The 14,557-nt window shown below is 33.4% G+C and overlaps 1 protein-coding gene across 1 annotated transcript; it reads right to left on the bottom strand.

The window, feature by feature from the left end:
• Positions 1 to 179: 179 nt before the first annotated feature.
• Positions 180 to 7,892, bottom strand: LOC132726386 (sodium-dependent multivitamin transporter-like; the record flags this gene model as incomplete). The annotated part of the gene is given in 4 exon segments (XM_060711704.1): positions 180 to 218; positions 777 to 828; positions 2,709 to 2,774; positions 7,081 to 7,892. Coding segments are annotated over 4 exon segments (526 nt in total), but the record flags the coding sequence as incomplete, so codon positions are not given.
• Between the last annotated feature and the right edge of the window lie 6,665 nt (positions 7,893 to 14,557).

Below are 14,557 nucleotides of genomic sequence, written 5' to 3'. Positions count from 1 at the left end.
AACAACACTATTGCTCATACAAATTCCTTATTTAGGTAATTTCGAGCCGGAAATACATTTTTCCCTGATTTCTTATGTAAATTTATAGAGTTGATAGAAAGTTTGAGCCCTATGTCAATAACTTAAATAAAAAATGAGAAAAATACGTACCAACGCAGTGTAAAAGGTGCATACAAGACTAACAGCCAGGACGGATCCCCACAGTGACAAACCGGTCACTTAAACAAAAATAATATTCAATGTATATTATTGTATCTAGATATTAATACTCGAATCTTTATAGGGAATGTACTTTTTCAGAAGATTTTTATTTTTACCATATAAAGATCGAATATACATTATTTCTCTAAGAATAATAAATTGTATTACAACATTTATGTGTATTTGTTTCGATGCCATTCACTTTTACTTTTTACAACTGTTACATACTGATAGAATGTGACAATGTTTTTCAACACACAAGGTACACACAATCTGAAGCAAATTCATGTAACCTTCAGTTCACAACGGGAGTTCACAGCCTTCAGATTTTAATATATTTTGTACTTTTACAACGTAAACATCAAATAAATAATAACAAGAAGTGTTAGATAGTGTCGCTTTACAAACGTATACACCAAAATATACGTCATCCAATAATACTCCACAACAGTATATATGAAAGTTTAAACTTCTGTTACATATGTAAAAGATATCCTTTAACAGCCAATGATGTTTATAACCGCAAAACATTGATATTGCATTACTGTAAAATATCGTATTTATCATTTATTTACCTGCATTGAGGGCCAGTGAAGGGGCATACAACACTATAGCCATGTAGAACATCTGTAAATAGATTGTATGTTCACATTAAAATGACAAATAAAATAAAATAATAAATAAATAAATAAAATGAGCTAGATGTGTACTGAATGTAATGTTGACCCTGTTAAGGTGTCGGCGGCCACTGTGTACCTATATTATTAAAGTCACAAGTATCATGTAAATCTTTATCTTATTCATTGATTATTTTAAAATTGCTTCATTCAGGGAAGTTTGTTGTATTTCAAATTCGTTTATTCAGATTCATGACATGTATATGATCCTTTATTAACTTTTTTTTCAAATTTGTTTTGGAAATTTTACCCTCAACTTGTGGCTCGGGTTACATTTGCAAACCGCTTATATAATTATGTCCATGTAACCTGATTATAATCTTTATAACTGGTGACATATATGTACCAATTTAAAACGAAATATCTTGGCAAATCCGTGAAACTCTTTACAAATAAAAAGTCCATATCCAATCATATACAGCCATCATACATTAGACTCGCTATCCCGGGTATTGGAAATACACGTATGAAAATAACTTTCAAACCTAAAAGTAAATCTTTCTTCACACTAAAATTCAGCCACCACCATTATCAAGGTTGTGTTCGCCACTCTCATCGCTTAAAGCATGTATTCATTTAAACGGGCTTCATACAACTGACAAAAAGAAACTGACTTTTTATTTCAAAATACGACCCAGTTTTATGACAGGTTTATTTTTGAAGAGATTATTCATGGCGGCCTCCTGACAACATGCGGTACAATAGAAAAAGCATCGAAACACGAGGATATCTGATTTTGGTAGAAATAAAAATACGATTTCTGTCGTCACAAAATTAAACCCCAGAAAAAAAGGAACTTATATATGAGCATCGTTATCTCTTTCCGTAAGTAAACCAGAACAAATGAGCTATCCAGACAGACAGTAAATTATTTCTGGGGCTGTTTTGTTTAACGCTGTCACAACCACCACAAATGCTAATAATGCAATATCAGAGCTCTAGGTGGTCTGATGGTTTCGGTTTAAGTTTTTACTATATAAACAACTGCTCTATGGGGAAGTGCCAATGTGGAATCCAGAAGCATAATTTGAGCAATCTTTATAGAGGACAACTAGATGACTTACACATCAAATATCTTGTGAATTTTGAAGAGAAGAATTTTTATGATTTTCATAAATACCTCTAAGTAAAACTAATAAGGTCCTTAGTGGGACCCGTTTTGATGTCAGGGGCATAATTTGAACAGTTTTTTTTACAGAGGACCACTAGATTATGTTATTATACCAAATATCAAAGCTCTAGGCCTTGTTATTTTTAACAAGAAGATGTTTAAAGTTTTTTTTCCGATATAACTCAATGTTTAATTGATGACGCTTTTGATTTTATGGGCATAATTTGAACAATATTTGTAGTAAAGAACCACTAGATTTTGCCATATACTAGATTTGGACAAGAAGATTTCTTAAGATAGCTATATATAAAACCGATGTGACACCTCGCGGGGCCCCTTTGACCCTAGGGGTAGAATTTGAACACTCTTTGTAGGACCACTAGATGATGTTACATACCAAATATGAAAGCTATAGGCCTTGTAGTTTTTAACAAGAATAATTTTTAAGTTGTTTTTTTTTTGTAAAAAAATATCTTTCGGTTGCCATGGCAACCAGAGTTCTTTATGGAATTTAGATCTTTGAACAACTTTTGTAGAGCTTCTTGCAAGAAACATTCCCGCACGGACGGACGGACGATGGACGACGGATAATGGACAATCACAAAAGTTCACCTTTAGAACATTGTCCTCAGGTGAGCAAAAAACAGACGAACAGACACACGTGCATAAATTCGCACAAAGGTTGGTAAAGACGCATGTGCAAAAGTAGAAAAACTCACCATCCATAGCAGATAAATGATGCATGCTATAATACGTGTAGTCCGTCCAAACCGCATCTCGGCATACTGAAAATATACAAGCATTATTGGTCATATTCGGCAATAATTGTTTATTTGTATATGGAATGAAAAGTATATGAGTAATACGCAACAAGCAAGTTTTCGGAAACAGCAAAGTCCCGAGGGCTATCTTTCAAATGCTATGCATTGGATTGCTGATAAAATTACTCTGATGGAAGTCAGCAGTTTGATGTTTGATTTAAATCATATCTTTCGACGCCGGGAATGTTACCACTGTGTGACAAATTGAATTCACGGACCGTTTAATATGATGCACAATTACCGTCTGGTATATTCAAAGCGAATAAAAATGCAAATCTTGCAAATAACTTATAAAATGTCACTAAATCTTATTCACATCAGTGACTTCAATTTTGAAATATTTTATGACACTATCAACATCATTATTCATTATATGTTTAATTGACATGACATTTCATTTCTTGTCGAGTTGTGTGTTTTTTTTTTCTGTAAATGTGAATTTATAAATAACTTTAATAGGACCCAGTTTTCAATGACTGAACTACATGCATCTAAAAAACTGTACTCGTTGATTGGCAAAACTTATTGCGTCGATCTTAATTCTACTGTTACTTAAAATGTCTTCTATTTTGAACAAAAAAAAAAACAACACTTTCATGGAATATAATTATTTGGATATATTGAATAATTGCAGTGAAAGTTTTGTTCCCTACACTTTTTTTGGTAAAAAATCTCTATCTAGATATATTAAAATACCTTCTTTAACATCAAGGTATGATCATAAACAGGCAAAACTGTATATATAAAACCTATTACAAATATAAAATCTCTGAAAAGCAAACATATCCCGCGCAGCATTTCAAATACACGCACAAGTGTTTTGACCCAGAGATAAAAAAAAAGTCTTGTTTAAAAGCGTCTATTTACTTCTTGTAACTTGGTTAAACCCTTCATTATTTCGCTGAACGCAAAATACTTTGCAAATAAATGCAAATGAAATTAGCATAAATATTTTAGTTTGCATATTAAAGAGAAAACTGGTATAAATATATCGTTTTAAAACAGAACATCTTGACAAATCTGTTTCGATCATATTTATGGCTTTATATATTTAACTTGCAATATTTTTAACATGTTAAAAATATGTAAAACAAAGCATCTGCAATGGTACAAAAACAACAACACAAAAAAACAACAACAACAAATTGGTTGTATCAGGTTCTTAAACATTAGAAACATATTTTTTTATTATGCCCCCGCCATGTAATTGCCGGGGCATATAGTGTTACCCTGTTCCGTCATTCCGTCCTTCCGTCCTTCCGTCCTTCTGTCATTCCGTCATCATCAGTTTCCGTTCATTATCTTAAGAACGGTAGCACACATTCAACTCAAATTTGACATATGGATATGTCATGAGAAAATACAGGTCAAGTTCGAATTTGGTCATGGTTCGATGATTTTTGGCAGAGTTATGCCCCTTTTACTTTGAAAATAATATGAAATTTCAGTTTCCGTTCATTATCTCCCCAACGGTACAACACATTCAACTCAAACTTGACATATGGATATGTCATGAGAAAATACATGTCAAGTTCGAATTTAGTCATGGTTCGATGGTTTTTGGCAGAGTAATGCCCCTTTTACTTTGAAAATAATATGAAATTTTCAGTTTCCGTTCATTATCTCCCCAACGGTACAACATATTCAACTCAAACTTGACATATGGATATGTCATGAGAAAATACAGGTCAAGTTCGAATTTGGTCGTGGTTTGATGATTTTTGGCAGAGTTATGCCCCTTTTACTTTGAAAATAATATGAAATTTTCAGTTTCCGTTCATTATCTCCCCAATGGTACAACACATTCAACTCAAACTTGAAATATTGATGTGTCAAAGGAATGTGCAGGTCAAGTTCAAATTTGGTCATGGTTCAATGATTTTTGGCAGAGTTATGCCCCTTTCACTTTGAAAGTAATATGAAATTTTCAGTTTCCGTTTATTATCTCCCCAATGGTACAACACATTCAACTCAAATTTGACATATGGATATGTTTTTGGAATGCCCAGGCCAAGTTCGAGTTTGGTCATGGTTCAATGATTTTTGGCAGAGTAATGCCCCTTTCACTTTGAAAATAATATGAAATTTACAGTTTCTGTTCATTATCTACCCAACAGTGTTACATATTCAACTTAAATGTGACATATGGATATGTCAAAGGAATGGGCAGGTCAAGTTGGAATTTGGTCATGGTTTGATGATTTTTTGGCAGAGTTATGTCCCTTTCACTTTGAAAATAATATAGATACATCTTAGGAATAAGCAGTTTAAGTTTGAATTTGGTTGTAGTTCAATGATTTAAGACAAACTTATCTTTCCTGAATGTTGGAAAAATTTTGAACTTTCACTTTCAGCACTCTTACTTTTAGCCATTATTTTGGCTACAAATATGCAATATGCTATTTTTAAAAGGTTTAGACTGAATAATTTAAGTGCCTTGAACATTGTATGAAAATGGTTTGTGTTAACATTGAAAAGTTTTAAGGGCTTTGAACTTAAAATGAAAAAAATAATTAAAGCACCATCTGAAATTTTGGCTGCATGCGGGGGCATTCGTGGTATGATGACACATTTCTAGTTAAACTTTATTTGCACTGTATCGTATATCATTAAATCTAAGTACTGCCTTTGTGTGACAGACAACAGGTAAATTATAATAGCTATCAGACACATATCATATTGTATCTCTACTTTAATTTTTGTATTCATTTGATATACATGTATATTCATGAAAAGTATGACCATGTAATTCAGCTAAACACATTATGTATTATTTTTGCACGGTATTATTCTTTTGTAGCCATTAAGTTCAGTCACAAGTTCGTGTGGCTTTATTAGGTAACATATCTGTATACATATGTACATTATAAAAGTTATTATACTTTAAAAGGAATTCAGAAGTAAATATCCTTTCGGACATTACTAAAGTGGTTGGCCTTTACGTTGATATTGAAATTCTTACTGATTTCATAAAATATATCTTATAAGAAATATTACTAATCATCTGCCCAAATTTGAATGAAAGAACACTTTGGTGGTACAAGTGTATGTTGTATTTCAATGGTTCGACATAGTACATTTATAAACTGTCGTAACCGAAAGACTGCATACGAACTTTTGACCTACATGTTGTCAAATGAAATAGAATAAATACTTATCGAAATAATATAGACACATTTGTATTGTGATGCTTCGGGCAGTTTTCCTCATTAAAAGTTCATTGGTATCGTAACTTTAAATCTTAAGGTATTAGCACCCTAATGCATTACCTCCGCGTTGAAGAGTATTCAAATAGGCTAGAATTACTTTTAACTACATTGAAAATGAGGGCCATGGGTTCAATCCCCAGAAGGGTCAACTTTTTTTTTTCTTTCTTTTTTTCTTTTAACATTATTTATGTATCTCTCATGTCCCATATGGAAAGAAAAAAGTGTTTAATTTTGAATTTTTAATTTATATAGGTATTTATTGGCTAAATAATGCTATATCTAGTAATAAACATGGTACCTGATATTTTCAAAGTGTAAAATAATCAAAACTAGACGGTAAAAGTATTTCATATTTTACAAGATCAACCAATATACTTTTTAAAAAAATTAGGGAAACTTTGAAAACAGGCACTCATTTGGGTAAATTTTAAGAATTTTTTGAATTAGGCTCCCTTAGTAGAAAAATGGTCAGACATGTGGTAAAAATGGGTGGGGTAGGGTAACATTTTTATACAGATTTCATAAATTTTAAGTAGAAACCATAATTTTGCTTATGTGGATTGTTAGCTGAATGGTACAATTTGTTTCTTACCAAAAATTCATGAGAAAACATTTTTCATTAGAATGTTATTGCAGATTATTTAAAGGTTCGTCATTTCTAAAAAAGGGCCCTCATAACATCCTAGCTTGAGTTCAGAAAAGTGGCCATAACTTGATTTCCGTACGGTAAACTTTGTTTAAATTTTGCATACAGGCGTACTTAAAGGTATACATCGGACCTATGATGTCATTTCTTTAGTTCCTGATAGTGCCCATTAGGGTCCTAATACCTTAAGTTCACAGCAAATATAACCGGAATGCGAGTTGTAAAAACGCGCATTAATGACCAATATAAACCTTAAATTATCCACACAAATTTTTTTACTTAATCAAGATACATTCTCGAGAAAGATTTAAATACAAATTATAACGATTTAAATAATAATTATAAAAACGTCATTGTGTATGCGAATGTGCGTGTGTTGTTCAGATTCATATACCGGTAGAAAGACGCTACGTACCTCAAAGACGCTGGTGATACCGAGGTTATAAAAGACCGGGATAAATATATGCGCCGCTCCTATAGCGGTGATAATAAATGCCACCGAGATCCACCAGTACATTGTGCTGTACACATACACTTCCGCTGGCGTTCCAAGAATTGTAATGGCAGAAATAAAACTAGACAGCAATGACATCGCAACTGGCAGTGGATGCATTGACCGTCCTGCAAGTAAATACTCCTCTGTGGTGTTTTTGTTCCTGTCTTTGATTGCATAAAATATTCCGATTGAAGCAGAGATAGCTAATGTAGTACCAAAAACAGCGTAATCCGCCCAATGGAATGTTTTTGAAGTTCCTGTCTGGTAGCTGTACGGACCAGAAGACATTGTGAAAACTTTATAAATAAATGTCCGACAATTATACGCAAAAACGTTCACAAATATTTCAACTTCGAAATTTAATTTAATTGAATTAAAATTCAAAACTGTTTCTTACAAACATTCAACCCGTTCCGACTACTGGACCGTTTATTTATGCACTTAAGGAGACAGTTGAAAGTTTGTGATGTACTATTGTTAATAAGTAAGTCATGTATTTGAATATATCCGTTTATACACCTATTGCGCACATGTAGACAGTTTAACTTAACGTTTTTCCTCTTACGTTAGAATGTCAATTACTGTACGTATAACCTGTCATAAAATATATAACCGTCTTAATTAGCCCAGTCTTTATGATGTCATTTTACCGCATTTTGTTACTATATTTAATTTGTTTTGTTAACTCTAAATGTTTGACGATGGATAAGATAGGTAAATATATTACAGCGCGTTTAAAGTCATACAAAATAATTAAAATGAATGGGACAGAATTTGTTTTGCTTGTGTTAACTACCTGCACTAACAAAATATCGTATTTGGTACAATAAAAACAATGATTCTGTGTACTTTACTGTGATAGATTTATACCTTTGATGGTTTTAATTAAGCTTTAAAAGAGGAGAAACAAGAAGTATCTTTAAAAAAGATACTCGGCCAAAGTAAAACTGGTTAGCATTCAAAATTATATTATTTCTAAGTTTTTAATACAAAAAGAAATGTTAACAATGCTTGCATAACAATAAAATAATAATTATTTCTTGTAGCTATAAAATTCCCATTTTGTAAACATTGAAATAAAATTTATTGCATAATTTTATTGATGATTTTTCAAAGTAGGACAATTCTATTTTAGGTGTCTCTTTAACTTATTTTACGTTTGACTTTATAAAATTTGTAATCATTTACAAATTAACCAAAACGATAAAGAACTATCCTCATTCTTTACATTTTATCTTAGAACTATCCTTTACAATTTGTTTTATTGTGGCAAAAGCTATCCCTTAATTACATTTAAGTTTTCTGGGATATTCACGTCTATGTATTTTGTTGAGCCATCGTATTCTAGTTGGATTTCATGAACTGGAGGCAGTATTGTGGTGAGACAATGTGTAACTTTTAAGTGACGTAAATAAATAACTGAATGTTTTTATCTTCACAATAGAAGATGTACCTAATTTCTTGACCCTTTATTCATGATATTAAATGTAAAATATATATTTTCGCGGGGGAAAATTCATTCAAAGGAATTCCAATATATTTAAAGCCTTATATTGTTGTAATCATGTGTTTATCTCCGTAAAGTCGACGAATTTGGCTATATGGAGTGGGAAATTGACTTACACGAACTTTATTAATATGTTTTTATTAAACTAAGTGTTATCGTGTAATTGAAAAATAAATATTATGCATAAACTGTGATATGATGAAAATATCAAAATGTTTAGGCTCAAGTTTTTCTTTTTTATCAAGACTGTATGATGGGCCCTATTTCAAAGGTCTTATAATTAGATTATCTGACAAAGTTCAATAAAAAAATAAACGTAGTACCTTTTATACAATGCCAGGACCTTGAGTTCTGTAAACATCAAAAATTACTTAAGAAAAGATATTAAAAAGAAAACGATATTATTTTCTTTACAATTTAGATCAAAGCGCTGAAAGCACTTGATGTGACGAGATAAACATAGGTAATAAAAAGGGCATTAATGCATCAATGTTTTCTGGTAAATGATTTTTATGTGTGTCGTGTGCATCTTTGCAGTAATATACTTAAAATTTCGCAAGACAATTTCTATGTTTTTGCTTTAAAGCCAGATAGATCTGAAATTCTATTATTATCATTTTTCTACACATACTTGCGTATTTATCTGCAATATTTGTTTATGATGTATATTTAACACTCATCAGACTACGTTTTAAATTATTATTGTTGTTGTTATTAATTGTTCAAATTCTGCGGATCATGCTCTAGCAGATATATTGCGCATCGGTCGAATATTTCACTAAGTAACGTGTGTGTGTACAATGAGCTGCGAAAGGCGCGATAATTTCTGTATTATTAGGACACATCTTTATTTAAGATGGGCCAATTTATCTCTATTTTTATGTTACCGATATATAATAAAAACTCCCAGGTAGAGATTAAGATTAAGAGTAAATGAATAAATAAAATAAATTTTATGATTTATATATAGACCTTGTTATTATCGTGGCAAGTGAAATAAATTAAAATTGACTACGTAGTTGCCGTTTAAACCAAACCCTTCTTACAAAAGACATAACTGACACAAATCTAAGTGAAGGCTTTCAAGTGGGTTATCTTTTCCCTCTTTCCTTACCTTTCCATACTTATTTGTTTGACCTCTACTTTTTCCTACTTTGTTTTCTTGAAATGCCCTTCTATCCCTTGACCATCAAGGTCAAATTAATGACATTCTTCTATTTTTTCCCTATAGCTATGGCATTAAGACCAACTTCAGCTGACCTAGTTAAGTTGATGAAATGAACTACTTTTTGTCCTTTGATGTTCATTTATGAAATTTAGACCATGTGTACAGTTTCATATGTGGAATTGAAGTGCGATAATAGCTGACCTTTATCTTGGCAAAATGACCTACTGTATTGTCCTTTAATGTAGAGCTATGATATTTGGAACATGTGCATATTTTTTAATGTAAAATTGAACTTTGATATCAGCTGACTTTAAGGTGTTTGATTTGTGACATTTGCGTTTTCGGCCAGCGACCCCGCCAAGCGAAAAGTCGAAAATAAACAAGTTAAAATGGTGGGGGCGAAAACACGCTAATAAGCGAAGGCGCAGGGCGATATTTATGAAATAAAAAGGCGGGGTCGCGGGACTAAAACACGTTAATTAGCGTGTTTCGTCCCGCGAACCATCCAAGCGAAAATACGATTATTAACAAGTTAAATTGGCGGGGTCCAAAGCGAAAACACGCTAATTAGCGGGGGCTCTAATAAGCGTGTTTTGCTCCTCCGCCATTTTATTTCTTAAATCCCTCCCCGCACTCCCGCGGGCCGAAGTTTTAATCATTAAACTTCACCCTACGCCCCTCTAATTAGTGTGATTTCGCTCCGCGTTCCTGCCATTTTAACATGTCAATTCTCGACTTTTCGCTTGGCGGGGTCACAGAGCAAAAAAAAAACAAATGGCAAAAATCAGCCACCGTATGACTTAGATAATTTGATGAAGTGACCTACTTTCTTGTCCTTTGATTTACAACTTGTAATAAGAACCGTGAGTAAAATTGAACTTTCATATCGGCTGACCTAGATATTGATAAATTAACCTACTTTCTTGTCATTTGATGTACAGCTATGAAATTTGGACCATGTTGATGTAAAATTGAACTTTGATATCAGCTGTCCTACATAATTTGATGAAGTGACGTACTATTTTGTCTTTTGATGTATAGCTATGAAATTTGGACCACGTGCACATTTTTAGATGTAAAATGAATCATTGACCTTCATGGAAATAATCAATACTTGGACAAAACAACAAGTGTGACTATACCTTCTTGTTCAAATTTTGAAGAGAGAAGGAAAAACTTATTTTTGTTTTCTTTTTTTTTGTAGATTTGTTTAACCTTTAATTGTTTGATTTTAGAAAAAGTAAAGTCCAGCGTTGATTAAATCATTATTGGCATTACATAAATCATGACCAAAGTGTAATGTTACTTTAAACTAAATCGAGTGGCCATGTACTGTACATTTATATCTAAAAATATTATTACTTGAATGAAAATACTGAAAACTATTTAAAAAGATTTCTGAAAAAAAAGTATATATGTTTTTGTTGAAACAAATTCATAGCTATTATATGATAGGGATCTTAAATTAAAACGCATTTGAAGACCATGTTATTCAATTTTTTATGGTTTTATTATCGCCGTTCCTGGACGGCGTTATATACAATTGACAAGAATTGAACAGTTCTACCTGTACACCGCCTGCCTTAAGCCAATCAAAGCGAATAATGCAATATCACATGATAACAAAATGGACGTAAAAAACTTCAAATGAGGGATGCTTAAATGGACTCGTCCAACCGCCATGTTTTGTCGGGTTACTTATTCGTACAACTGAAAAATACCATTATCAATGTAAGAACTCAGAACCAGTCTTTAGCCTTTTGCAGGATAAACACAGCACATTGCAATAATTTTTGCTACATGCCATTTCTGATAAAATAATGTAGTCTTAAAAACAGTATATTTTGTTTTCTTTCCAAAACTGGCACTTAAAGAAAAAAACTTCATAAATGCTTTTTCCAGGGCGAGTTTAAAACTATGAGCATACCTACAATATAGCAGGTCAGTTATAGTCCGTTTCAGAAAAAAAATTCGCAAAGCAGTCGACGGAGTATAGAACATAAAAAGGTAGCGCATGTAGTCTAACTAATTGTACTACGTACGTGTTCAGTTATTGTTTATGGGCAATATCTCCTACAACAAAAAAGAATTATATCAGAATATAACTGAGCACGTCTAGAACGGAATGGTAGAGTAAATCAAGTATTTTTGTTGGCTTTAAGTGTTGACCACAATATTTGGCAAGAAATAAAATATTATTTATATATTCATGGCTGAACGGCGATTCCAAGCATTTTTGGAAATGCTTATACTTGTATCATAAATGTTATGCTCAAATAATTTTTATAAATTTTGAAAGTTCCGGGCATTAGTGATTTCTAATTTAACCCTCGGGGGTTAAAAAAGGGAAAGTTTTTAAAAAAATTTACCGCGGGGGAAATTTTCAAAAAGAAAGGGAAGTAATTTAAGGAACATTTTAAGGGAAAATATTGCGAATATTTTGGTTAAAAAAGGGTTTAAAATAAAAACAAACAACAAAAATTACAAATAATACAAAACATAATAAAATTTTACTTTTAAATTTTTAAATAAAATAAAAAAATTTTTTTTAAAACGGAAATTTTTCAAAAAAAAAGGGAATCCCTATTTTAATGGCCCTTACATTTAAAGGGGACAATTTTGGGGAATTTTTCGGGGGTTTTAAAAAGGGGGTTTTGGGGAAAAAATAATTTTACAAATCCCCTCCCTCATAGGGGAAAATTTATACTTTACATCCAAAAATTCTCATAATAAAAGGCTTTGTTACACAAAAAAACCTTTTTCCCTTTACAATTTATTTTATCTCCCAAAAAAAATCTTTTAAAAAAAAAATTGAGGGGAAAAGGGGAATTATAAATTTTTTCCCAGTTTAAAAAAACGAATTTTAAATTTAGCCCGGGTCGGAGTTTTTTCCCAGTTCGAAAAATCAGTAGCGTGTTTTTTCCCCCTTTCAAACTTGCGAGAAAAGCAGCAAGGGGGCTTTTTAAAAAACCCAAAAATTGCGAAAGAATAAAAAGGGGGGATTCTTCCAAAACCCCGGGTTTTGGAAACCGCTCCCGTCAGTTGGGAGTTTGCTGATTGGTTTGAGGGGTCAAACGAAACCCGACGTTCCAAGTAATTCCCACACGTGTTCAATCGGGTTTGGGCAATCCGGTGAAGCCGGCCGGCCAAGTCCAAAACGCCAACGTGTTTCCTGTATAAGTTCCGGGGTGGCACGGTGCAATTGTGGTCGCGCGTTGTCCGTGTTGGTAGACCGGGGTTTTGACCCGTTGGCGGAAATCGACAACAACCGGCAGGACGGTAAAATCTAGTCTATGTAACTGTCTTGCGTGGTAAATTGGCAGACGACACGTTGTGGTCTTAAACCTGTAGTTTATCACTCCCCAGACCATAATTCCGCCCCTCCCGTACGGATTGTTCTCCACAACGCAATTGCCAACGTAGCGTTTGTGACGGTCGCCTGTACACACGGATACCCGTCGGTGAGTTCCCAATAAGTTGGGAAACGCTACTCGTCGCTGAACACCAAGTTCCTCCAAAAGCTGACCGCGAGGTTGCGGGCCCAGATCCAGACGTTGGTGACGGTGAGCATGAAGTTAGAACTAAACAACGCATTAGAGTTTACGGCCGCAAGCTAATCCCGCGGTTCCCTCAGTCGTCTTCTAATGTATAACGACTTATTGGGCGGACCACGGTTACGGACTACTACTAAACGCGACGTCGATTCGTCCGCCGTCACAAACCTGTCAAACAAATGACGTTGACGTATGAAATTTTAGCTTGTCTGACAGACGTCACACGAGGTATTCTGAATTTTTGCCGAATCAGCAAATGTTCCCGTATTTCTTACACGTCGAACAAGACGCGAATCGTCGAAAACGCGAGGACGTTCAAACGTCTGGCGACTTGTTCTAGCGTTCGCCCGCATCGAGCATGGCCAAAATGCGAACTCTCTCTTTTCAGATTTAGCCTTGGGCATTCCTAAATACGAAATGTTTAATCAGAAAATCTCTAAAATTGTGATTGTCTATCGACTAGGCCACAAGTAACTGTGTATAATGTGATCGATTTCACCAAGTGTGTAAAACATACACGAGGTGCACGTGGAAATCATGAGCAACCACCGGAAATAAACATCGAGCTGAATAGATGTGCACGATTTTTCTTTGCCGTGATTGTCGGTCAATGTACATGTATACAGACTACATTTCATTAAAATTTCAATAGGTATGAGGAAAATAACGCCAAATTCCGTTGGGCCGTCAGTATATCTCAATTTAATGACATCATACTTATACCATATTATTTTAAAAATATATCCAGGAAATTGCAGGAATGACAGAGTTGTTGAAAGCCACGACCTTGTGTACACTTTCATGAAAAAAATCATGTCATAACTTTGGACTTACGAGCAATACCTTGACCATTGAACTTGATCGCAGATTTTGCTTATGACATGTTGTCGTTATGTCCAACACATTTATGCAATTTCGTTTTAAAATTCATTCAGAAATGTCAAGACTTCTTAACCAGAAATGACCATCAATTACCCTTATATGAATTTTTCCTTTCAAGTTTGCGACCTTGACCTTTGACCTACAAATCTGTATCTTGCAAACGACACATCCTCTCAATGTGAAACATATGCGAAATTATTTTATATAGCAAGGTTATTACCTGGACAAAACTGTAAACATAAAAGCTATGCGAGTCTTTAGGGCGGGATGAGGGATATAAAAAAG

This window comes from Ruditapes philippinarum, unplaced genomic scaffold, assembly GCF_026571515.1.
Source record: "Ruditapes philippinarum isolate M1 unplaced genomic scaffold, ASM2657151v2 ctg4292_1_1_1_1, whole genome shotgun sequence".
NCBI classification, from domain to species: Eukaryota; Metazoa; Mollusca; class Bivalvia; order Venerida; family Veneridae; genus Ruditapes; species Ruditapes philippinarum.
This window is presented reverse-complemented; position numbering and strand designations above follow the sequence as displayed.